At 59.3% G+C, this 23,724-nt stretch overlaps 1 protein-coding gene and 1 long non-coding RNA gene across 5 annotated transcripts; both read left to right on the top strand.

Annotated features, from left to right (window-relative positions):
- Window positions 1–3: 3 nt before the first annotated feature.
- On the top strand, window positions 4–4,582 carry LY6E (lymphocyte antigen 6 family member E). 3 transcript variants are annotated; one of them, XM_045980042.1, is made up of 5 exons: window positions 1,032–1,116; window positions 2,411–2,674; window positions 2,916–3,021; window positions 3,418–3,537; window positions 3,612–4,582. In XM_045980042.1, the coding sequence occupies exons 2-5, from the start codon at window positions 2,561–2,563 to the stop codon at window positions 3,830–3,832; spliced, it is 561 nt and encodes a 186-aa protein (XP_045835998.1). In that variant the 5' UTR covers window positions 1,032–1,116; window positions 2,411–2,560; the 3' UTR covers window positions 3,833–4,582. The 3 variants fall into 3 exon arrangements, 2 of the variants coding, with proteins under 2 accessions (XP_045835987.1, XP_045835998.1); XM_045980031.1 differs by lacking the exon at window positions 2,411–2,674 and having other exon boundaries at window positions 969–1,116; XR_006815169.1 differs by lacking the exons at window positions 3,418–3,537; window positions 3,612–4,582 and having other exon boundaries at window positions 4–1,116; window positions 2,916–3,015.
- A 3,097-nt stretch (window positions 4,583–7,679) lies between these two features.
- Window positions 7,680–11,865, top strand: LOC123926352. Of its 2 annotated transcripts, none has more exons than XR_006815227.1 (4): window positions 7,680–7,945; window positions 8,969–9,087; window positions 9,865–9,952; window positions 10,667–11,865. It is a non-coding gene; the product is annotated as an uncharacterized LOC123926352 (long non-coding RNA). The 2 variants fall into 2 exon arrangements; XR_006815226.1 differs by having other exon boundaries at window positions 8,641–9,087.
- The last annotated feature ends 11,859 nt before the right edge of the window (window positions 11,866–23,724 follow it).

Genomic DNA, 23,724 nt, shown 5'->3' with positions numbered 1-23,724 from the left:
CAGCCTCCCAGCCTGGCCAATGAGAAGCAGGATGCAAGGGCGTGGAGTCCTGCCAGGCCGCGCTGCCCCGCCAGAGCCCGGCCTCCCTGCCCAGAGTCGGTGGTGTGGGTCCAGCCAGGGAACACCTACTGAGACCGCGCCCAGAGGCTGTGCCGCGGTAGAAGGGTGCTGCTGCCTCTATCCCAGCGGGCCTCTCGGCTCTGCGCTGGGAGGGTCCCATCAGGCGGGCTTTGTGAACCGACCCCCCGGCCGCACAGCGAGCTGGGGCCCGGGAGCATCCTGGCCGAGGGCGTTGGCCCAAGTCGGGCAGCCGCAGAAGAGGCAGCCCCTGCGCCCCGAGCAGAAGGGAATCCGGAAGCAGCAAAGAGGGCTGTCCGGCCGGGGTGCCCTCTGCGGCCTTCCTCCCCCACCCCCGCCGCGGGAGGGCTAAGGGCTCACCCCCGAGGACCCCGGGGGCCCGGGGCGAGGGAGCGGCGTGCTGGAGGCTAGCTCCCCGCCTCCTCCCCGCCCGCAGCCGGCCCGGGAGTCTGAAACGCTCCCTCCGAGCTGGGAGCCAAGGACGCGAGCCCTCCCGGGGCGCGGCCGGCGAAGGTGGCCCCGTCCCCGCCCGCACACGCCCGCCACGCGTCGCCGGGCTGCCCCGCCATGACGCGCGCCCCGCGTGGGGACGAGAAGGACCATCCGGACGGGCCAGCGACACCTCCCTGGGGCTGGGCTCCGGGCCCGTCGTGGGGACCTGCCAGCCCCGCCCGGGCCGGGGAAGTCCGACCCCGCCCCGTCCCCACTCCCCGGAATGCCGGCCGCACGCCCGCCCGCGGGAGCCCCGAGCCCGCGCCTGCTCCTGCTCCCCCAGCGCGTGGGAGCGCCAGCTCTGCGCCGCCCGCCCCTGCGCCCCCAGCTCGCCCTGCGCCCCGGGCCCGCGGGAGCCCCGACTCCGCCCCTGCTCCCCCCGCCCGCCGGGGCCCCGACTCCGCCCCTGCTCCCTCCGCCCGCGCGAGCGCCGACTCCGCCTGTCGTCCCCCGCCCGCCGTGGCTGCCGCGAGTCCGGGGCTGTCGTGCGCTTGGGCGCCAGGCTTGGGGAAGCTCGGCGAGGCCGTGGATCTGCGTCTGCCCCGCGTAAGTCGGCGGGGTCCGGACCGGGGAGGGGGAGCGGGGACGACCCCCTTGGCGCCGGGCAGGGCGGAGAGAAGCGGCGAGGGGGTGCCGGGAGCGACGCGGGGGTGTCTGGAGGAGGCTGGGAGGCCGGGCTTACGGGTGGGCCCGGCGCACGGGGGCTGAGCCTCCGCTCCCATCCCCCCAGCCCTTCCGGATAGTGCCCAAGATCGGGGCAGGTGCCCTCCCTGGCTGGGTGACCCAGAGCCGCGCGGGTAGGGGGGCCGTCACCGGACTCTAGGTTCCCCTTCACCTCTCCCGTGGGCACTGGCGAGGGGCAGCATTGCTGACTCGGGAAGGGGGCTGGGATCTTGGCGGCCCGCAGGATGGGAAGAATTAAGGGCCCTTCCCGGTGGACCGACCACCCTGGGGACTGGAGCCTACCCCGGCAAGGGGTGAAAGCCAGTTTGCCAAAGATTATGCAAGCGTGTGAGGTGCCTAGGAACGTGGCCCCCAAAGCCCCCGCTCCCTGACCCCCCTGAGCCACCTTCGATCTTCCAGGACAAGGACAGCTCCTACCTCTGTAGTGGCCCCCAGTCCCTGCAAGCCTGGCTTTGTCAGAAATCAGCCCTGTGAGCCTGGGGGAGGAGTGGGCAGTCCGGATCCCAAATGGCACTGTCCTCGAGGCCCCCTGGTGCCCCTCAGGGCTTCCATTGCCTGACCCTGCTCTTGTCCATCCACTCCAGCCAGTGGCTCGACTCAGCCCGGTGGGGCCTGTTTGGTTGCATGCCTGGCCGGGGACAGTGGGGACACCAGATGTGACTGGTGGCTGTGCATTCCAGAGCTTCCTGGAGAACAGCTCAGAGCTTCTCCAGGCCCAAACCTCACATTATAGGAGAGGAAGCTGGGGCTCCTTTCTCCCACGCTGCCCACATCTGGAGATGGGCTCAGCCCTGTTCTCGGGCATCCGCAGCTCCTGTCCCAGACCCCAGGACGTTAACCCCGGGCCCAGAACCGGGCGGGGAAGCCTGTTCTCTCCCTGGCATTCCTCTCCCCAGTGCCTGGGACCCAGCTCCCCGGGCCCAGAATGCCCTTCTGCCGCCCATGGCTGTCCCCCGGGGAAGGCACCAGACTGCTCCTCCCACACCTTGCCTCCTGCAGAACATGGAACCAGAGCCCCAGCTGCCCCCGCCCCCCGCCCCAGCTTCCTCCACCAACTGCCACTGGTCTCTGCCTGGGAGGGGGTCCCAGTGGAGGGCACCAGGCAGCCTCCATAGACAGATCTCGCCAGCCGAACCTCGCCCAACCTATTTTTCAGGCAGGAAATGGGGAAATAGCAGATTTTGCAGGCTCGCTGTCGTCAGCGCTGAATCATATAGAGCGGGAAGCGCCCCTTGCCCCCGCAACACCGAAGCTGCTGGAGGCGGGTGCCCAGCGCCCAGCCGGCCCCTGAGTCCTCACAGCAGGGATGGAAAGTTCTGGATGTGGGCTGGCTAATATTCCTGGTCGCCATCCCCCCCACGCCCAGCATCACCACCGGCAAGGTCCAGTCTCTTGGACTTCCTTTCTGTGTGGTCCTGAGGTCTGTCGTGATTCCCCATCCGGCCCCAGCAGCAAGCCCCGTGGGCTGGGGGAGGGTCTCAGGGCCGAGTGTGCGCTGAGCGAGGGGTGGGCGGGAACGCTGCGGGAGGACCCTCCATGTGCCGGCTGTGTGGCTGCCGTAAGACAGCCCCCCCACCCCCGCTATCCAATGGAGGGCAGCGTGGCTCCCAGGGCCCTCCCAGGGGGCAGCTGGGTCCCCCACCGAGCTGTTGTCTAAGCAGGACCCGTATCTTTGGCTTTGTGAGAGCCCAGACCGGACACCCATCTCCTCCGGAATGAAGGTCTTCCTACCCGTGCTGCTGGCTGCCCTGCTGGGTGTGGAGCGAGGTGAGATGCCTCCCGGGGCCCGGGCCTGCCTTTGGGTGAGCCCTGCTTTCCTCTTGGACTCTCCTTCTGCCTTCTCTCCCAAGCGGTGCCCAGCAGCGCCCAGGGGACCTTCAGGCCCGTTCCCACGTGACCTGTTCCGGACGGCCCCTCGGCCCTCTGCCCCAGCAGAGCCGGTCACTCCTCCTCGCTGCGCCCCTGGAGGCCCCGGTTCTGCCCCTGACACGCTCCCCACTGTGCATTTGGACCCGGGGCCTGGGTCTGGAGTGTGATGATTGCTCGATTAACATCCGCCAAGGATTGGGGGTCGCGGACTGGCAGGGGACACGGGGGGACGCCGCCGGAAGGCGCCCCAGGGCCCGAGACAGGCATCACCTGCTGCGCCCCCTTCCTCCGCAGCCTGCTCCCTGGTGTGCTTCTCGTGCACGAACCAGAACAGTAACTTCTACTGCCTGAAGCCGACCGTGTGCTCGGACTCCGACAACTACTGCGTCACGGTGTCCGCCTCTGCCGGCCTCGGTGAGCGCCGCCTCTGCCCGTCGCCCGGCCCCCGCCCCCCGCGCCGGCCCTCACCGCCTTGTCTTCCTGCGCAGGGAAACTGGTGGACTTCGGCCATACCCTGAACAAGGGCTGCTCCCCGATCTGCCCCAGCCCCAGCGTGAACCTCGGCGTGGCGTCCATCGGCACCTACTGCTGCCGGAGCTTCCTGTGTAACGTCAGCGGGGCCGGCCGGGGGCTGCGCGCCAGCGCCGCGGTGCTGGGCCTCGGGCTCCTGCTCGGCCTGCTGCCCGCCCTGCAGCGGCTCGGGCCCTGACCACGCCGCCCGGCAGCCGGCCCGGACTGCCCCGGCTCAGGAAGGAAGGCCCGGCCCCTCCGAGACCCCCCAAACCATACGGAAGCCTCTTCCTCCGACCCCTCGCCCGGCTCGATCCCAGCCCCCGCCGCCCTCGGTGCCCACGGTCAGGCCTGCCCCTCGCGCCCCCCGATCCCAGGCGCCCGCGGCCCTCACTCCCCAGGCGGCCGCGTGACCTTCCTCAGGGAACCTGGGAAGGGCTGAGGGCCGGAGGCCGAGGGTCCCGGAGTCAGGACTGAGGCCTGGGGACACACTGGGAGGGGCACGTCTGTCCCCAGCTGGGCTGGGAGCTGTGCTTTGGGCCGCTGCTTCCGGGAAGGCCTGTGGTCACTCTCCGAGGGCGGCGGCGTCGCGGGGGACCGCCTAGCTCAGCGGCGACGGGGCCTGGGTGCGCCCTGGGCATGCGCGCGGGTGTGCGGCCGAGTCAGAGGTGGCGGGGGAGGGGGTCAGGAGTCCAACGGTAGCCGCGGCGCACCCGACCCCAACAACGAAGCTGCTTTTCTCTGGCCCTTCTGCAGCCACAGTCACTCACTTTAAGGCTGGCCTTTTGGAAGAAGATGGGGTTTCAGTGCATCGGGTTTAGGCCGGTGGACCCAGGCATCGCCCCTCCCCCCCAGCTCCAGCTGCGGCCCCCACCCTCTCCGTCCACGTCCACGTCCACCCTGGATTCTGCCTGCTGCCCTGGTGCCGCAAATAAACACATGTTCTCCACCTTTTGCTCTGGCCGCGACTGCCTGTGGCCGGGACTGCAGTCTGGGGGACCCCCTCCCTGCAGGGGCCTCAGTGGGGGGACCCCCACGGCCCCACCCGGAGGCCCACATGGGGAGAAGGGGCTCCCCTGAGTCCGCAGCTCTCTGCCCTCCAGGCCTAGAAGGGAACCTCCACTCTTGGCCACGTGGGAAGTTCATCATGGGGTAGGACAGGGCAGGACAGGAAGCAGGGAGGGAGGTCAGTCTGCTTCTGGGAGGAAGGCAGCCCCCTCCAGAGGCAGGAGTGGGTCCGTGGAGTGGGGAGAAGGAGCCTACAGCAGCAGGCACGCGGTGGGGCCAGCGTCTGGCTCCCCGGGACTCCACAATGGGATGCCGGGCCCGTCGGGTCCCAGCAGACACAGGCAAACCTGGCTGGGCAGGCGGGGGCCCGGGAGCGGGGGAGCAGGACACTGCCCTGTGCCCACTTCCTCTCTGCCAGCCACGTTGTGTCTGTGGTGACCAGGGAAGCCGTCCCTGCCGGCAAGGCTCTGTGTTCCCAGCCCACGGCTCCTTTGACGGGGCTGGGGTGCATCGGGGCACTCCTGGAAAGGGGGGGAAGTCGGTGTCTACTTGATGCCAGCGGGCGTGGTCTGAGGACCCAGAGGGGGCCCCAGAAGACAAGCTGAGAGTGTCCGTGGCTTCATGCAGCCTGAAATCAGAAGGGAGCTGGGAGGAAGTGAGGGAAGGGCTTCCTGCCCAACATGAGGGACAGAGCGGAGCAGACTGAGTGCCTGCGGCACCGGCGCCCTTGGGGTGAGCTCCCTACTGGAAAGGGGTCCGGGCTCCTGCTCCTTCAGGAGTCCAGGGTGGAGTCCGTGGGCGGCGAGGGTCAGGTGAACGATGGGAGTTGGGCCGTGACTCGCTGGGGCTGGCGTGTTGGCGCCAGGGTCGGCCCAGGTTTCGCAGAGGCTTGCGTCCTGGAATGTGCTTGGGATCCTGTACTCTGAAGTGCTCCCAGGTGTTTGGGGCCTAGGAGGAACTCAGAATGATTAACTGCCTCCCCCTTGGAGTGGAAAACAAGCTTCTCTGGGCCCCTTCGGAGCAAGAGAACCGCAGAGCAGGAGTCGCTGTGACCCGCTAGAGCGGGACGGAGACTCTGGGAAACGCGGTCCCTTGGGCTTCCCAGCCTCACACCCGCCCGGCGCGCAGGTTGACCCTGGGTGCCCCAAGTGGTGTGCCTGTGCCCAGTGGCCTAAGAACACTGTCCAGCAGGGTGGGACAGTGGTCAGTGTGGGGCTCAGGGTCATGGCCCGTCTCCGGGGAATCTCGGCTCCAGCATGGGCAAGGAAGCTCGGAAATGTGGGTTTTCATGGTCATGGCCATCACGGGGGACACCCCACCAACACACACAGCCAGGTGATGATGCAGGGATTGCATCCGTGGAGGGGACAGTCCCCAAATAAGGGGGGCAGGAGGGATCTGCCCCGGTAAGGCGACAAGAGGAAGGAGACCCCAGCCTGACCAGTGCCTTGGGGGAAGGATTGGGAAGCACCTTGGAGTGTTGGGTCCCCCCAAAAATGGGTCCCCCAATAATGGGTCCGTGATTAAAGGAGCGAGACTGACACAAAGCGAAGGTCAAGCAAAGCTTTATTTCACGGCAGGCGTCGAGAACCAGACCGACCGTCAAACAGACCCGTCGGGACCTCCCTTACAGAGGACCACCCCTCCCTGCTTTTACAGAGCAAAGGCCCTGTGGTCGGGCCTGGCCACACACAGGCGGCTAATTGAATGGCAATTCACCCCGCAGTAGCCATGGAAACTAGCCCCTCACCTTGGTAACCAGGGAGACAGTGTGCCCCCCTGATCGGGTGTCTCCACCTGGCCTGACCCACCCTTGTACATGGACATTGTTTCCTAGGACTGGTTTCCGGGACTTGTTTTTAAGTAAGTTCCCCTGGGTGGGGGGGGGGTGATGTCAATTTAAGCTTTGCAACAAAGTGGCGGTTCAACCGGGGTGGGGCCGCTGTGGCTGCACAGGCCCTTACAGGAGCAGCCTGACTGAGACTGCGTGGGCAGGGACGGTGCGACGCCCCTGCAGGGGTCAGACTGGCATTAAAAACAGAAGAAGGGGCGCCGGGCTGGGTCCCCGGAGGGGCCACTCTTGATCTCCGAGTTGGAAGTTCAAGCCCCACGTCGGGTATAGAGATCACTTTAAAAATACAAAATATTTAAAAAAGAAAAGGAATTCCAGGAACTAGACATCAGAACGTCCCACAGGTACACGCAGGCAGCTGTGGTCGCGGGCGATGGTGCTCCGCGGGGCCCCGAGTCCCCGGGTAGAGGGCACTCGCGGTGTTGTTCACTCAGCATTGGGCACGCGACGGCGCTGGCGTGGCTCTGAGCTGCGAGGTGCCCCGCGGGCGGTGGCGAGGTGGCAGGACCCCGTGGCCCCCGCGCTCTGCCCCTGCCACAGTCCCACAGGCTTCGTCCCGCACCGCTGTCTCCCAGGTGGCGTTCCTCTGCCACCGCCCTTCCCACGCCTACGCTCGGAGGTGGCGATGCTGATCCCGTTCTCAGAAGCCCCCTGCGGCCGGGGCTGGACGCCGCCTGCAGTGCTGGCCGGGACCGGGGCCCCACGGCCTCTGCTCTGGGGTCAAGCCCTTGCGGAGCTGCGCTCAGAGACCGCTGGGCCCCTGGCTTCCCTCTGCCCCTCCCTGGGGAGGGGGGAGGCTGGAGGGCGGGAGGGTGCAGGCCGCCTAGGGCGCAGAGGGAGGGGGGCGGGGTGGGTGAGAAGGGGCTGAGCGGTGGGAGGAGGAGCCCCGAGCTCTAAGTTTCCATTTCCTGCCGCCTGGGGAAGGCAGGTAGGGCGGGGAGGGGCGAGGCCGCTGAGGGAGGCCTGCTGAGGCCTCGTGCCCCAGACTCTCGGGGTGCCCTGGCACCTGGCCAGGCTGCAGGGAGGGGCAGGCACAGGGTGGCCAGGAGCCCAGACTCCCTGATCTCAGCGGCAGGAGCCCCGGGGACGCCCCGCCCCATCTCAGTAGCCAAAGTCGGCTCTTTGTTCTGGTCTGTTCCCGCATCCCCCCACGGAGGGGGTCTCTCTCTGGGGAGGAAATGGGCATGTCAGGCTCCTGTCCCTCGCCTGCCCCTCCCAGGCTGCTGGGCCCGCCACCTGCACCTCCGGCCTGGGAGGTGGAGGGATCCTGCCCCAGCTCTGGCCTCCTGCCGCTGTGCTCCTCCGGGGGTGCCCACGGCCAGGCCAGGCAGGCCCTGCGCCTCCTCTCTCCCGTCCTTGCCATCTGCCACATCGCCCTGCTCCTGCTCTCCCGTGATGTCCAAGGTCCCCAGCCTGCTCGCCCACGGGCCGCGGCGGGACAGAGGAGATCTGGTAAGTGGGAAGAACAGAGCTGGAGACAGAACGAAACAAACCAAGGGATGACAAGGCAGCTCCGGCCAGGGCTCCGGCCTCCAGAGACCTGACCAGTGCCCGCAGCCGGCCCGGGACGGTCGCTCTGAGGGTCTGTGTCCGCAGGCCCCAGCCGTGAGGCTGTTGCTCGGCTGTGCTCCGGCCTCTGGGGACGTCTCTTGTGGAAAGAGCCTGCCTTGTGTCCCCATGGGGGATCTTCTCGAACTTGCCGTTTATCCTCACCCGGGGCCCCAGACTGTCACCTTGTGAGTGTCTCTGGAGTCCCCTTGGAGGTGAAGTGGGAAGACGGGGATCTCTGAGGAGAAGGCACGAGAAATGGATTCGGGAGGACAGGGGTGCAGGGAGAGAGGAGGGGCAAGCTGGGGGTCGGGGCGGGCAGTGTGGGGGCAGCAGACACACACCCACGAGGGGTTCTAAGGCTGGGGGAGGGGCCCTGGGAGCCCAGCAGATTCTAAGAGGAGAAGATCGAAGTGGGGTGTCGATGCCACGGCCCCCCGCAGGGTCTCCTGGGACAGTCGCATCACTCGTGGGCACCTACAGCAAATGCCCCTCTGGCCGCCTTTCCAGCCTGGCCAGTAGACAGCAGGCGTCCCTGTCCCTGGGGCTGGAGGGGGCGCCGCGTGGCTTCCCTAAGTCCTGTCCACCCCTCTCCACAGAGCACCGTCGGCCGCATTCTGCCGATTTCTCTGCCATCTGTTCTCTGCCGGGAATTTGGCCAAACCTGCCTTTGCCCGACTCTCATTCGGGGAGGGACTCAGTCTGACACCCTTTGTCCCCCCGCCCCGCGCAGAAGATAACCTGACCCCCCTCTCTTCCGAGAGTTCTCTGGGGACCAGAGCAGAGCAGGACCCTGCAGGAGAGCGACACGCCACCTCCCGCAGCAGGCCTGCGTCTCCGGGCGGGACTGAAAGGAGCGGACCCAGGGCCTCCGCGGGTGAGGGAAACAAAGGCCAAAGAAAACTGGCGTTTCCTCACTACCTGCAGCCCACGGACTGACAAGTCCTGGAATGAGGCAGAGTGACCTTCCTGTAGGGGCTCAGCGGCCTCTGTGCTGACACTTCGCTAAGGGCAACAAGCCATTCTGGCCCGACCCCCAGGATCCCGTAAGTCCACTTCAACATATAAAACTTCCTCTGGAAACTTCCTTTATCTCTAAATCCCAAGATACATGGTGGCCATCATCGCCCCAAGCACACACGCACCGAGATACATCCGAAAGGTCGCAGGACTGAGTTTTCACGGAACAGTAATGCATGACTCTCTCCTCGCTAGAGCTGCCCCAGGGGCCTGGAAACCTTGTTCCCAAAATACCTGGGAGGCCTGCACTCTCCCTACCCCTCCCAAGTGGGAAGTGTATAATGGGCCCCTCCCCAGGACCCCAGTGCAGCTCCTCCTGCCCCCGGTCCCGTCCCCAGGCTTTAATAAAACGACCTTTTGGCACCAAAGACATCTCAAGAATTCTTTCTTGACTGTTCACTCCTAAACCCCAACATTTCCTACACAATTGGGTGCGTAGCATGGCGTGTCGGCCTTTTCACCTGGACGCTGAGCCTTGCCGCACCCTTGACGACTCTTTCTTTCCCTTTATTCCCATTTCAGGGCCTTTGAAAGGAATACGATCTTTTTTTTCTTTAATAAATCTTTTGTTTAAGATTTTATTTATTTATTTGACAGAGAGTGGGAGAGAGCTTGAGAGAGCGCACAAGTCGGGGAGGGGCAGAGGGAGAGGGAGAAGCGGGCTCCCCGCTGAGCCAGGAGCCTAATGCCGGGCTCCATCCCAGCATCATGACCTGAGCCGAAGGCAGACGCTTAACAACTGAGCCCCCCAGGTGCCCCCAGGAGTACCGTCTTACTGGAACACTTTCATGTCGACCGCTCAGGCTACGATCGTCCAGCCCGCGGCTGCTCTACCCGGACGGAAGGAGAAACCCGGCCGTTTCACTGGACGTCAGTCCCCGGGCCTGAATGGTAATAAGACCCAGAAACTTGATGCCCTCTCTTTGTTCCTGTCCTTCGACAAAGTCATCTGTGGCGGGCACGGGACAGCCACCCGAGCGACCAGCCTGGCTGCCCATCTTAACTCTCCCATGTGAGGTTCCCTCCTCATCGGTCTAATATGATCCTACCTATGCCCCTGGTCTGGCCACTTCTGGCCACGGGACCTGCACTGGGAGCCGGCGGAACCCAGCACCCGACTGAACTAAAACCCAACCGGGGATGGCTTCCTAGGGACGCCGGCTGTAAAGACCACACGTGTGGGAATGTCACTCAGAGCGTGACGGGTTTCTATCTTTACTGTTTTCCGTCAAGGTCCTCTAACTACTTAAACTACAATACTGGGTCCTTTCCCCTTGTAAAACTTTTCTAGAGTTTTCCATGGGCTAACAACGGTGGGGTCTTCAAGGCAAGGTGGGGTAAGAGGCGACCTTCACGGCTCGACCTCCAGGGCATGGTATTTCAGGCCCTACTAGCCTAGGACGCAGTGGGGACACGGGGGGACGCTGGCATCGCTCCCCCGGGGACTTTATGGCAGAGCGGTGATCAGAGCGACCTCCTTGGAGGGACACGTGGCGTCCCTTTGATGCCAGGAACCTCGGACGTATCCCGTGTGGGACGCCACCTGGGAGTCGGGGGGGGGGGTGGGATTCTCCGCGATGGACCTTCTCTCTCTCTCTCCTCCAGTTCCCGAGGACTCCCCCTCGCCGAGCCTTCTAACCGCCGGAAACAATGTGGATTGCGAAGCTGAGGAAAGGACTGAGCTCCTGTAGCCCCGCGCGGCCTCGGTGGGGTGTGTCTGCTGGTCTCTTCCGCAGGAAGCAGGGCGCGTGGACGGAGGTGCTCTCGGGCCAGCCTGCGGGCTCTGCATCAGGACCCCGACGTAAGGGGCCTCTTGCCGCGCAGGTTGGGTCAGGAGCCAGGACAGCAAATGCCCTCCCGGCCTGGAGGAGGATAATGATCTAAACAGGCCTCGGCGCGACAGGATCCAGGTTGCTGGAGGACACACAGGCCGCAGTTCTGGAGGAGGCGGACGGGGACTCCCACTGTCCCTCCTCCTGACAGCTGTGGGGGCGTCTCCTGCGTCTCCCGGGCTTGCTGGCTGTCATTAGAGCCAGCTGTGGGGCGCGGACCCGGGGATGGGGACTTTAAGGAGGCTTCCCAAGGAGCTGCCGAAACTCCCTCTGTGCCAGGGAACTTTCCTGTCTTCTCCAGCCTGACCTGGACCACAGGTGTCCGTGCTGGGGGACAAACAGGGTGTCTGTTTGTCTGTCTGAGCCGAGGAGCTGTAGAACCAAGAAACCGTGTTCTCTGCCTTCCGGGGGCACCTGGCCTCCTCTCCAGCCCTCCTCCTCCCGTGTCTGCGCCACCCAGGGGACCTCCTGCTTACCTGGCTTCCAGGCCCTCCTCGATGCCCCCGGCACCTGGGCTTCTCCCTGCTGGCTGTGAGGAGCAGAGAGGACGGTCGGCACCTGACCCCGCCCACTCCGGGTTCCCCGCCAGGGTCCCAGGTAAAAACCACAGAGGGGAACAAACCGATTGGCTTTTAAGTGGGTGTTTTAATCTGATTGACCCTCCCGCACCCGTCACGCAATCAGGTTTTTGTCCACGTGCTCGTCCAACTGCAGGTACTTGTCCACGTGGGAAGGGCGGTAGGCTCCTCCCCAGACGCTGTTCAATAGCATCGGGTTCCAGAGGTCGGTGGTCCCCATGCCCTAAAGAATTCCGGCCAGCCCGGAGCCCCCAGATCAAGCTCCTTGTTTAGCTGTCCCACCGCTGTACAGCTGACACCTGCCCCCTCCCCCTGGGCCTGGTCGAGACACCCGAGGCCATTCCCTTCCTTCTGTCACATACGAGTTGTAAGTCTCCCCCATAGGAAGACTTTGTATGGGTCCCTGGGTAAGCTGAGGAAAGCTTAGAACACCAGGATGGGGTCCTTTTCATTTTATGTTTTTTAAGATTTTATTTATTTATATGACAAACAGAGATCACAAGTAGGCAGAGAGGCAGGCAGAAAGAGAGCAGGCTCCCCACTGAGCAGAGAGCCCAATGCGGGGCTCGATCCCAGGACCCCGGGATCATGACCTGAGCCGAAGGCAGAGGCTTTAACCCACTGAACCACCCAGGTGCCCCTCCTTTTCATTTAAAGGTAGTTTTCCTCTTGGGACAGAGGGTCCTTGTCTCTGCCTGCCTTTCTTCTGGCTGCCCTTCATCAGTGTTCCACCAAGGCTTGCCCAAGGTCAGATAAGCTCTTGATCTCTGTTGCAACTTATTAGCAAAAAAAAAAAAAATGAAATAAGGGCGCCTGGGTGGCTCAGTAGTTTAAGCGTCTCCTTCGGCTCAGGTCATGATCTCAGGGTCCTGGGATCGAGCCCCACATCAGGCTCTGTGCTCAGCGGGGAGCCTGCTCTCCCCCCCCCCACCGTCTGCCTGCCTCTCTGCCTACTTGTGATCTCTCGCTGTGTGTCAAATAAATAAATAAAATCTTTTTTTGAAAGATGACTTAAAATCATGGTTAATTTTGTCTGTCTCAAGGTTTTCAAGGGTACTAAGAGAGCTTTCAAAGTCTGTCATAACCCGAAACTTAACGTTTTGCTTGATGATAAATTGGGATTGAAATCATTGGACATCTAGGTCTTTTCCAAATAGGAGGGAGTGCAACTGAACACAGCTTTGCACTTTTGACTTCTTATTGCAAAGAAACTAAGGATATTTGGGTCTGTTGGAAACGTGCTTTGTGCTTAATAGAGTCATACAACTGCCATCTGCAGAACTCTGGAGTGACAGTTCACAACTGCTTACTGCTTAGTTTCACTGGAGACTAAGAGTTAAAATCCTGCTACATGTCATTAAAACCAGTGGGAATAAGGGAAGAAACTCAGTATGTGTAAGTATGTGTATCTGAGGAAAGGGAACACATTTTTGTTGAAGGAAAACTGGTGGAGGGTTTGTGAAGGGAAGTCTTCGGAAAGGAATTTCACGTGTGGTCAGGATGGGCCAAGGTCGAAATGAGCGGATTCGAAAATACGCTAGTGTGAGACTGACATTCTGTTTTCTCTCTGTTCAAAAGACACAGTTTTCTGGGATTGCGGGTCTGCTCTTGGCCGGAAAATATAAACAGCTGTTTTCTCTTTCTTTGCCAGAAAAACCGGTCTCTACGGTTTGTGTTTATCAGGCGTTTAATGACCCGTACCCCTGCTTAGGCACGTGCTTTAACTTCCTAAGGTTTTACCAAACTTCCCTGAGATTTAAAATTGTGAACAACGTCTCTTTGACTAATTAGGCTTGTTTGTATGGTGTGTGTTCTGGTGCAAGGTCGTCACTGAACCGTCGGAAACATGGCTGGTCTCGAACGTTTGCTCTTCCAAACCTTTCTCTTGCGATGTCTGTGACTTACAGAAACATGGTAAGGTACACATTTGTGAACACATTGAAGCATTTAACTTTTCTCTCTGCTTGAACCCCCTGAAGCTCAAAAGGTCTCAGTAAGTGTCCTTTCTTCTCGGGCAATCGTGGTATTTGCATGAGTTCCGTAAGGATCTGTTCTCCTTGTAACAGGGTTCATAGGAAACACTGATGATTTTACCAAGGCTTTGAAATGTCACATTTGAGAGAGACGTGCACAGACTCAGATGTGACCAGACAGCTTTAAGGAGCCAAGGTTGACTTTATGAAACCTGGAGCCATAAAGCCCCTTGGAACTGTTGGCCTGATACCTTGCATACAGAGTCCCCAGCAGCCTCACCAGGTGAGTCAAGAATGTCACTTCCCGGCAGGTGCAGGACCCTCGGGCTGTCCTGGGGACCGGGCGGAGAGGAATCCACCTCATCTATAGGTACGGCAGGCATGTCTGACGGCAAGTACTTGGCTTGGCTCCCAGCCTGGAGAGGCTACTGAAAGTTCAACCCAGAGATTCCTTATAAAGTTCCAGCAAAGCAGATTCTAAAAGATCTGTATGATCACTCACTGTTCTTGCTGAGCTTACGGAAATATTCAGGCCAAGTGTGTTAAAACTGAACTTGTTTCACAAACGGTTTAGTCTTAACTTGACTACCTCTGGAAATAACAGTGATTTTAGTGAGAAAAACTGCGTTTCGATAACACACTTTTGCAGATGTTAAATCGTAGTTCTGATTGTCTTTGAGCGTTTGCTGTTTGCCTGAGCTAGCCAGCTTGAGAACCTTCAAAGAAATTACCCCAAGAGCTCATGTATGGACAATCTTGCTTGTTACTCTGTGGGGACAATAATGAGACCCCGTGGGCACAGGATTATTGAGCAACTAGAAAACAGGATTGGTTCCCCAACAAGCGTATAAGTCAGCGATCACCGTGACCAGTCCTGTGTGGCTGGGATGACAAAATCGCTCCTTAGGAGCACAGCGGACCCCACGCCACGGGGTTAGCCATGGGCTCGCGCGGATGGCGGACGGCCCCACGTTCCCTAGGATTGTACTGGATGGTGCCCTGGGGCTGCCCTTATCCCGAGACAAGTCGCACCACACTTGCCAGTGATTCCTGCTAACTAGGGTCGTGTGAAGGCCCCACCTCGGACAAAGAAGGCTTCTTGGTGCCACATTTATCCTAGAAGTTACCGCTGTTGATGTAAAATCACGAGTGGAGGCTTTAGGCAATCATGCAGGAACGGCCTGGAACTAAGCGTGAATGCAGTCACCACAAATGCGGAAGGTGGCTTCCCGAACCAAAGGGCCCTTGAAACCCCGACTGCAGCCCAAGGAGGCCCAGAAGCAGGTGACCGGCTCCATATAGGACCCGAAGCGGCTCTAACCTGTGGCTGCGCCTTCCCCCTGGGCTGGATAGGCCACTGGACTCTGGGTTTTGCCCGGATGCGCGCACCCACTGTTAAAACCATGACCAGCCCAGCCAACCTTCCGAACTGAAAACGAGGGTACACGTTCTGGGTTTCAGGGGTCCGACCGCCTGGCATCCATCTTTGCTCCTTCTTTGGGCCTGGGGGGTGTTGTTTGGCACAGGGAAGCTCTTAATAAGAGCATGCTCCAAGCCCCAAATGACACCCCAAATCACATTTCTCTACTAAATACTGAAATAGCACAAACGCGTGAACCAGTTTTACAAAGCAGAAAGGCGGTAGAACATTTAACTGCTGCACAAGGTGGAACGCGCACTTCACAGAAACAAGATGCGACTCACGCTCCAGAGGCGCTCAGCTCCCCCTGCGTCTCGAACAGACAGGAATACTCCGTGGGCGTTCGGGAGACCCTGTCTTTCCTTCAACGACTGGTTAAACTCCTGGACTGGACAGGATTTTTGTCAACCTTCCAAGGACTCTGGGGGCGCCTGGGTGGCTGGATCAGTTGAGCATCCATCCGCCTTTGGCTCCGGTCGGGAGTCCCGGGATGGAGTCCCTGGTCGGGCTCCCTGCTCAGCGTGGGGTCTGCTTCTCCCTCCCACCTTCCCGCTGCTTGTGCTCGCTCTGTCTCTCTCTCTCTCTCAAGTAGATAAATAAAATCCTAAAAATTAAAAAAAAAAGACTCTTATTTGGGTTCTTTTTCTTTTTGCCACTCTAACCATGCTTCGTGTCTTCTCCCACATCCCTCCGCCTGGTGCCGACGCTTTCGCTGCCGCGGTGCTTCCCGCTTCCGGCCGGCGGTGCTTCCCGCTCGGGGACCCGCACGTGTCATCTCTCCTGATTCAGCGCCTCTGCCTCTCCCTGCTGCTCCAGCTACGGACGCCCCAGTGACAGCGCTGAGCCCAGCAGGGACATCTCTCCGCCCCTCGTCAGCAGGGAGACCTTACGGAAGATGAGAGCTTCCGTCACCAACTTCCAGGTTGAAGGGTCAGACGGTTTGGGGTGGGGGGGGTGACAGGGGAAACAAAAGCAGAAGAAAAATTAAATTTCCTTTCTCCCTACAGCCCACTGACAAGTCCTCGGAACAGGCACAGCGACCTTCCTCTAGGGGCTCAGCTGCCTCGATGCTGACACTTCGCTAAAGGCAAGAGGCAATCCTAGCCCAACCCCCAGGGTCCCGTAAGTCCACTTCAACATATAAAACTTCCTCTAGAAACTTCCCCCAGGCCCAAGATACGTGGTGGCCATCATCACCCCAAGCACACATGCACCGAGATACATCGGAAAGGTCGCAGGACTGAGTTTTCACGGAACAGTAATGCATGACTCTCTCCTCGCTAGAGCTGCCCCAGGGGCCTGGAAACCTTGTTCCCAAAATACCTGGGAGGCCTGCACTCTCCCTACCCCTCCCAAGTGGGAAGTGTATAATGGGCCCCTCCCCAGGACCCCAGTGCAGCTCCTCCTGCCCCCCGTCCCGTCCCCGGGCTTTAATACAACCACCTTTTGGCACCAAAGACATTTCAAGAATTCTTTCTTGGCCGTGGGCTTTGAAAGCGAACATCTTTTTTTTTTTTTTTTTTAAGATTTTATTTATTTATTTGACGGAGAGAGAGATCACAAGCAGGCAGAGAGGCAGGCAGAGAGAGAGGAGGAAGCAGGCTCCCTGTGGAGCAGAGAGCCCGACGCGGGACTCGATCCCAGGACCCTGAGATCATGACCCGAGCCGAAGGCAGCGGCTCAATCCACTGAGCCACCCAGGCGCCCCTGAAAGCGAACATCTTTCGTGCATCAGCAGGCTGAGTCACAAACTAGGTACCAGCTCGCCTCCCCGGCACAGTGTGTCAGAGCTTCCTGCATTAACCGCTAGAGGAGACCGAGCTTGGGGACCTGTCTCCCTGTGTCCTTACCGACAGCAAGTGACAGACCTTTTGCTCAAACCAAGAGTCTTGGGCCGACGCACCCCCCTAAGGGGCAGAGCCCTTGTCCTCGGGGACAGGAGGGGTGCTCTCGCCCGAGTAGGAGTCTGCAGGACCCCCTGTGCCCTTCCTTGCTTTGGACAGAGGGTCCTGAGTTCACCAACATAAAGGCACCCCCTTTGTGCTCGTGCTTTGGGGAGCCCCTCAGTAGACTACAACGAACACTGTTCTTTGAGAACAGTGTCTCTCTGCCCTCCTGGCACCAGGAACCCAGGGCAGGAACAGGAAGGAAGCCGCCATCCTCAAGACCCCTCCTGGGGATGCTCGTGGCTCCATGGGTGGAGCGTCGGACTCTCGGTTTCTGCTCTGGTCCTGATCTCCGGGTTGTGGGATCGAGCCCCGAGTTGGGCTCCGCGCTGAGTGGGGGGTCTGTTTGGGATTCCATCTCCCTCCCCATGCTTTTACTCCTCACTCTCTCTCTCAAAAACAAAAAACAAACCCCACAACACCCATTCTTAGAGGGGCTGGGGCAGGGCAGGGATGAGATCAAGCAATCCCAAAGCTCTCCCATGGAGTTCAAATGCCTTTTTCTTAATGAAACGTTTACTCGGTTCCTGGAGAACGGTGTCCCTCCAAGTGCGCACCCGCCCACTCTCCCGCTGCTACTCCTGGCTTGCATGACTTAGACCCTTCATGGGAGCCTGCTCTGCGTTGTTCTCTCCGCGTTTTGTCCCCGCAGGTTCCCTGGGCTGCCCGCGCCCGCCTCTGCCTCCTTGCGTACTGTCTTCTGCACTTGCGGTCACCCACGGGAGTTCGTCAGAGATTTTATTTTTCAGTTCCAGAGTAGAGTGGTTAACATTACGTGTCCCCTTCGCTGGGCCACAGCACCCTCGTATGTGGGTGTTTCTGGGAGGGTGTTTGTAGATAAGATGAACATTCCAGTGGGTGAAATTCGAGTAAAGCAGGTTGCCCTCCATCGTGTGGGTGGGCCTCGTCCAGTCAGTTGAAGATCTGGATGGCACAGAAGACTGACACCCCCGGCCCCCGCCCCGCAAGAAAGAGGCAGTTCAGCATCAAACAGCCTCTGGACTTCACTTGCCATGTTGGCTCTTCCCAGCCCCTCCGCTACCAGACCACCCTGATGACTCTGAACTTGCCGGCTCCCCTAACCATATAAGCCGGCTCAGTCCACGAGATCTTGTCCTGTATACAGAAACATTCTCTTGTTCTGTTTCTCTTGAGAATCCTGACCATCACATGGAATATCCATTTGATTTGTTCTCTGGAGCCCCGTTCTGCCGGAACGCCCGTCTTTAAATCTGTTTGTCTTTTCCTCTACTTTATGGAACACAGTGTCGTTGCTCTTTTAAAACCCTCTTGTGCTAACTCCCTTCCATGGACCCTCTGTTGGTCTGTGTGTGTGGCTTTCCCCCTATTGTGATTAGTCGCCGTCCCCTTCCTCTCGAGATCCTTGGAGGTTTATTGTGCGCTGGGTATTGTAGAAGTAAGAACCACAGAAGCTACACCCCCGGGACGGGGGCCCCACACCCTCCTTAGCCAGATCGGCGGGTACCAAGTACCAAGCACATACAGCTTCGTGGGGTCTGGACTGCAGGCTGAGAAAGGCGCATGGAAACTCCCATGTGTCCCTTTCCCCAGCCTCTGGCTGAGACTGGCCTGTCTCCTTGGCCCTGGAGCACGTGGGAGACGCCGTTCTGCCACTCACTGGGTCCTTAGGCTCTGCCTGTAAGCCTCCCGCTCCCATGTTCTGAAGCAGCGTCCCAGTCTGACAGCTCTCCTGGGGCAAGTTCAGACGCGCACTGGAGCCCGCCTCTTCCTCTGCGGGCATTTGCTGCCTAAGAACCAGGAGACTGTGGGAATGTCACCTTCCTGGCAGCTGTCCCTTCTAGGGCGTGTGTCCCGCATCCACAGCTCTGCATGCGTTCTGGGTGGGAGATGCGTGCGCAGCTTTGCCAATCTCTAACTGGTGGTAAGGTCGTCACCGGTTTCCCTTGCCCAGAGCCGAGTCTGTGGGGTCACACACGTCCCTTGGTGCCTGCGGGTGCCACATGGCCACGGGAAGGGACAGGCCACTGCACCAGCCCACCTGGGAGGGATTCGGACCTCTGGTTCCCTGCTCACTCAGCCCTTGCTCCCGCCACAACTCTCCAGCATATTTTAAACACAGCGATGGCGAGATCTGTCTGGCTTTCTCTCCCCGGTCCAGTGAAGTATTTGACCACACGGTCCGCGTCAACCTCCCGAATCCTCTCCTCGTGGGGGCCCCTCGGATGGCTGCGGAATTGCGTGCTCGCTCTGCATCCGGGTCCATCGGACGGCCTTCCGAGATGCTGTTTTTACTACTTATTCTCCAGGGTTCCCAGGTACACTATCGTATCAGCTACAAACAGAGCTGGTCTTACTTCTTTCCATTCTTTTTTTTTTTTTTTAAGATTTCTTTATTTATTTGGGAGGCAGAGAGAGAGTACGGTTTTGAGGGGGACGAAGCAGAGGCAGAAGGAGACAGAGAATCTCAAGCAGGCTCCACGGCCAGCATGGAGCCAGACACGGGCTGGATCTCATGACCCCAGGATCATGACCTGAGCCGAAATCAAGAGTCCCAGCCTGAACCACAGGAGCCCGCCAGGTGCCCCTTCTTCCTGTTCTGATGCCCGTCCTGCTCTCTGCTGCTCTCTGCGCACTCCTGCTGAGAACGTCCCGTTCACGTGTGCTTCGTGATGGGGACACTGCCGCTGTCCTTCTAATGGAAGATGATGACTTCGGGAGCTTGGCTTTTTCTTGAATATTTTGAATCAAGAAAGGTTATTCGACTTATCAGAGTATATGCTAAGTCCTAGACTTGCTCCTATGATATTTATCTTCATGTCTATTAATAGGAGGAACTATGTTGACAAGTTCCCTAGTACTTAACCGTCATCGAACTCCCGGGATACACCGGCTTCGGCACACTGTGTTACTGTCTTAATGCGCAGCTGGATACTGTTTGTCCATATTTTTTCAAGGTTTTTGCTCTGGTCTAAGAGATGTTAGTCCGTGATTTTCTTTCTTTTTCCAATTTTTTCTGTTGCCTCTTCTTCTTTTCAATGAAACCGAAATTTGGGCTTTTAAAACCTTCTACAGCACCGGTACTTGGAGGAGCCCTTGATGGCCCAAGGAAATACTCGCTTCGACCTTTATTTTCTGGAGTTTTTCTTGTCATCATTTCTGCTTCGATGGCTGACAAGTCCGGCCTCAAGCCGCGTTTTTCTTACAAGTGTTTGGGGGCCCAGGTCCTAAGGACTATTTCTGGGTCCTCGACGCCGCTACGCCCACTGAGCTGCGGTCCCCTGGGGCCCAGGCCGCGTCCGGAACCGCGTGGCTCCCGGGCTGCCCCGACCCCCACCCCCGCTGCCCTCCGCCCCCCCATCCCCCACACCCCGCCCCTGTGCCGCTCCCCTGCCCCCGCCCCCGCTCGCACCTGTGCCGCTCCCCTGCCCCCCCCCGCTCGCACCTGTGCCGCTCCCCCGCCCCCGCCCCCGCTCGCACCTGTGCCGCTCCCCCGCCCCCGCCCCGCTCGCACCTGTGCCGCTCCCCCGCCCCCGCCCCCGCTCGCACCTGTGCCGCTCCCCCGCCCCCGCCCCTCTCGCACCTGTGCCGCTCCCCCGCCCCCGCCCCGCTCGCACCTGTGCCGCGCCCCCGCCCCCGCCCCCGCTCGCACCCGCGCTGCCGCCTCCCTCCCCTTCCCTCCCCGCAGGCGGGTCTCCGAGCGGCTCGTCGCCTCCGGCTCTTCCTCCCCCGTCCGTCGTCCCTTCCGTCGCCCGCTCGAGCCCTCGGGTCCGGACGTCGCTCCGCGCGTGGCTCGCCCGCGGCTGCGGACCTGCCCTGCGGCCGCTGGTCTCCCCGCACGTCCCCGCGCGGGCTCGGCGCACGGTCTGCGAGCGGGGCTGCCCCTGCCGGCGGCGCGGGGACGTGCGCGCTGTCGCCGCGGTCGCGCCCTCGCTCGGTGGGAGGGTCCCCCCCCCCAAGCCGGGGCGTCCGGGACTTTCCCTCCTACTTCCCTCTTCCCATTTGCACCAGCCCGCAGGGGTCCGCGCCCCGGGAAGGGCCGCGTGTGACGGCCTCGCGCCCCGGTCGCCTGCGGCTGGTCCCGCGCCACCAGCTCTAAGTCCAGACCCTCCCCTTCTGGGACTGGCTTTTGTCTGGCTCCTCCTTCCCCGCTTCCGCCCCGCTGCCCCCAGGTGCCCAGCTCCGGCCGGCCCGCCAGACCGCGTCTGTCCCCCGCAGGGACACCGCGGCATCGCCATCTCCCCGGGCCGAGGTCACGGCAGAGGTGGGGTCTGTTGCTTCCGTTGACCTGCGTCCCCTCTCTTGCTAGGAAGTAGCCCGAGGTGCCCTGGGAAACCCAGAATTCGGGGTGGGGGGTAGTGCCAGCGTCTGAATCCCCTGGTAGCACCTAGACGACAACGGGGTTCTACAGTCTGGTTTTACAGCCCGCGACCTTTTTACATCCGCGCGTTGATTCGGGTCGTTGCTCTGCCCCTCGCACTGCACTTTCCAAATTGGAACCGGGCGTCCATCGGTGGCGGCTCAAACCTTACGGGCATGATCTCATGAGCTTTGTCAAGCCCATGCAATCCCGTAACCACCACCACAGTCAACACACGGAACCCGTCCTCACGCCCAAACAGGTCCCCGGAGATGGGGTTTTGGAACAAGGTGAGGTTGGGGTGGGGTCCAGAGCCCACAGAGTAAGACTCATGGGAACGCGGGCATCCAGGTCCGGCCGCCCTCCGCTTCCATTCCTCTGGGATAAAGTTCACGTGCTGAGACTAGGTTTCACTTTCTAAGAAACTGCCAACCATTTTCCAAACAGCTGCTCTGGCCAGTGTGGGTTTCCAGCTCCCTCCGGAGACGCTGGCGCTGAGCGCTGCTTGTGTGTGACCCTGGTCCTTCTGTCCCCCACACACAGGTACCGCAGCATCTCCTTGTGGTTTCCGTGTACATTTTCCTAAGGGCTGAAGACACCCAACTTCTTGTCCTGAGCTCTTTGTCCTTGAACTTCTTCTCTGGTGAAGGATGGATTCAGACCTTCTGCCCATTTACTGTAGGGTTGGTTTCTTATTATTTATTCGTACGCACTATTTTAATATACACAAATATTTACTCCTGGCTTTGGATTTCAATTTTATTTCTTTAAAGTGTCTTTTGAAAAGCAGAAGTTTTTAATTCTGATGAAGTGTAACTTGCGTTTTTCCTGTTATAGATCATGCTGTTTGTGTCCTAAGAAACCCTTATCTCACCAAAGTCATACAAATGATCTCCTGGGCTTGTTTCTAGAAGCGTAAGCTCTTGTGTTTACATGTTAGACCTGCCCCACCAAAAAATGACACCCAGGGCATGAGGAACCATGTGTATGGTTAGAGATATGGGTTACTTTTGTCATATGAAAGTCTAATTATTCCAGCACCACTCACTGGAAAGACAATCCTTTCCCCATTGAATTACCTTAATGACTTTATAAAAATCAGCCGACAGTGCACGTGTGGGTTTATTTCTATTCCACTGATGCATGTGTCCGTCCTGATGCCTGAAACAAAACTGTCCTTTTTCTCTTTCTTGTTTTATTTAAAATATTTTTAACGTTTTCTTTCTTCATTTTTTAAAGTTTTTTAATTCAGTTAATTAACATATTATTGGTTTCAGAGGTACAAGTCAGTGATTCATCCAGTTTTTAAATTTATTTTTTAAAATTTAAATTCAATTAATTAACATATAATGTATTATTGGAAAACTGTCTTAATTACCGGAGTCTTACATTCAGGCTTAAAACCAGGCAACGTCCTATCTCCAGATTTGTTCTTCCTTTTCAAAAGTGTTCTGGCTGCTTAGCTACTTTGCATTTTCATGTACATTTTTTATTCAGACGGAGGTTGCGTGGATACTGGTCTGGGAAGGCCTGGAGCCTCAGGAAGGCCAAGTCTTCTGATCTGTGAACAAAACATCTTCTCTAGGGGCGCCCAGGGGGCTCAGTCAGTGAAGCGTCTGCCTTCAGCTCAGGTCATGGTCATGGTCAGGATCGCATGGGGCTCTCTACTCGGCAGGGAGTCTGCGTCCCTCTGCCTCTCCCCCTGTTTGCGCATGCTCTCTCACTGACAAATAAAGTCTTTAAAAAATAAGCTTTTAAAAAATAGTCTTCTTTAATTTCTTTTAACATAGTTTGTTGATTTTATTGCTAAGTACATCGTGTTTTGATGATGTCCTGAATGACGTTGATTTTTACAATATTTTGCCATTGATTTTGTAAAGAGAGAGAGGGGGGAGAAAGTGTGCGGCGGGGCTGGGGGGGTGCGGAAGCAGAGGGAGCGGGAGAGAGAATCGTAAGCAGGCTCCACGCTTGGCCCAGAGCCTGACACAGGGCTCGATCCCACACCCTGAGATCATGACCTGAGCTGAAATCAAGAGCCGGTAACTCAACCAACTGAGGCACCCGGGCGCCCCTTTTGTAATTTAATTTAAAAAATTTTTATTGAGACAATTGTAGATTCACTTGAGTCTTAAGAAAGAACAGCGTGGTCTGTGTACACTTTACCCAGCGTCTGCTAATGGTTACGTTTGCAAAACGAGATAAAATATCACAAGCAAGACGCGGACATCGCTACAACCCACCAGCCGCTCGCCCTACGGTCTCCCTTGTGTGTGACTGTTTAGACCTATGACCTTGTCACCAGGCCGGGTCCCTGCGTCCCCCGTGGTCAAGATAGTGCAGTTCCCCACCAGCACAAACACCTGCCCCTTGACCCCTCCTCCCTGCCTCTCACTCCCCCCTCCCCAACCTCTGCCTCGGAGAATCAGCTCAGCTCGGGGGAGTCTGTCATTTCTGACTTTAGGGAAGTGGAGTTGTGCGCGGCGGGTCTTGTCCGTGTCAGCTTCTCTCTCAGCTCACCGCCCGCAGAGTCATCCAAGTCCTGCCTCTCCGCAGTTGGTTCAAACTTTCGGTTGCC

Source organism: Meles meles, chromosome 1 (assembly GCF_922984935.1).
Source record: "Meles meles chromosome 1, mMelMel3.1 paternal haplotype, whole genome shotgun sequence".
Classification (NCBI taxonomy): domain Eukaryota; kingdom Metazoa; phylum Chordata; class Mammalia; order Carnivora; family Mustelidae; genus Meles; species Meles meles.
The sequence above is the reverse complement of the archived record's forward strand: the minus strand, read 5'-3'. Positions and strand labels throughout refer to the sequence as shown.

Bases quoted from the DNA above. Each gene is read 5' to 3' on its own strand.
- LY6E (XM_045980042.1), top strand. From the start codon at position 2,561: ATGGAAAGTTCTGGATGTGGGCTGGCTAATATTCCTGGTCGCCATCCC. The intron at 2,675-2,915 runs GTCTGTCGTGAT...TTGTCTAAGCAG, and splicing joins CCTTTCTGTGTGGTCCTGAG to GACCCGTATCTTTGGCTTTG. The intron at 3,022-3,417 runs GTGAGATGCCTC...CTTCCTCCGCAG, and splicing joins CCTGCTGGGTGTGGAGCGAG to CCTGCTCCCTGGTGTGCTTC.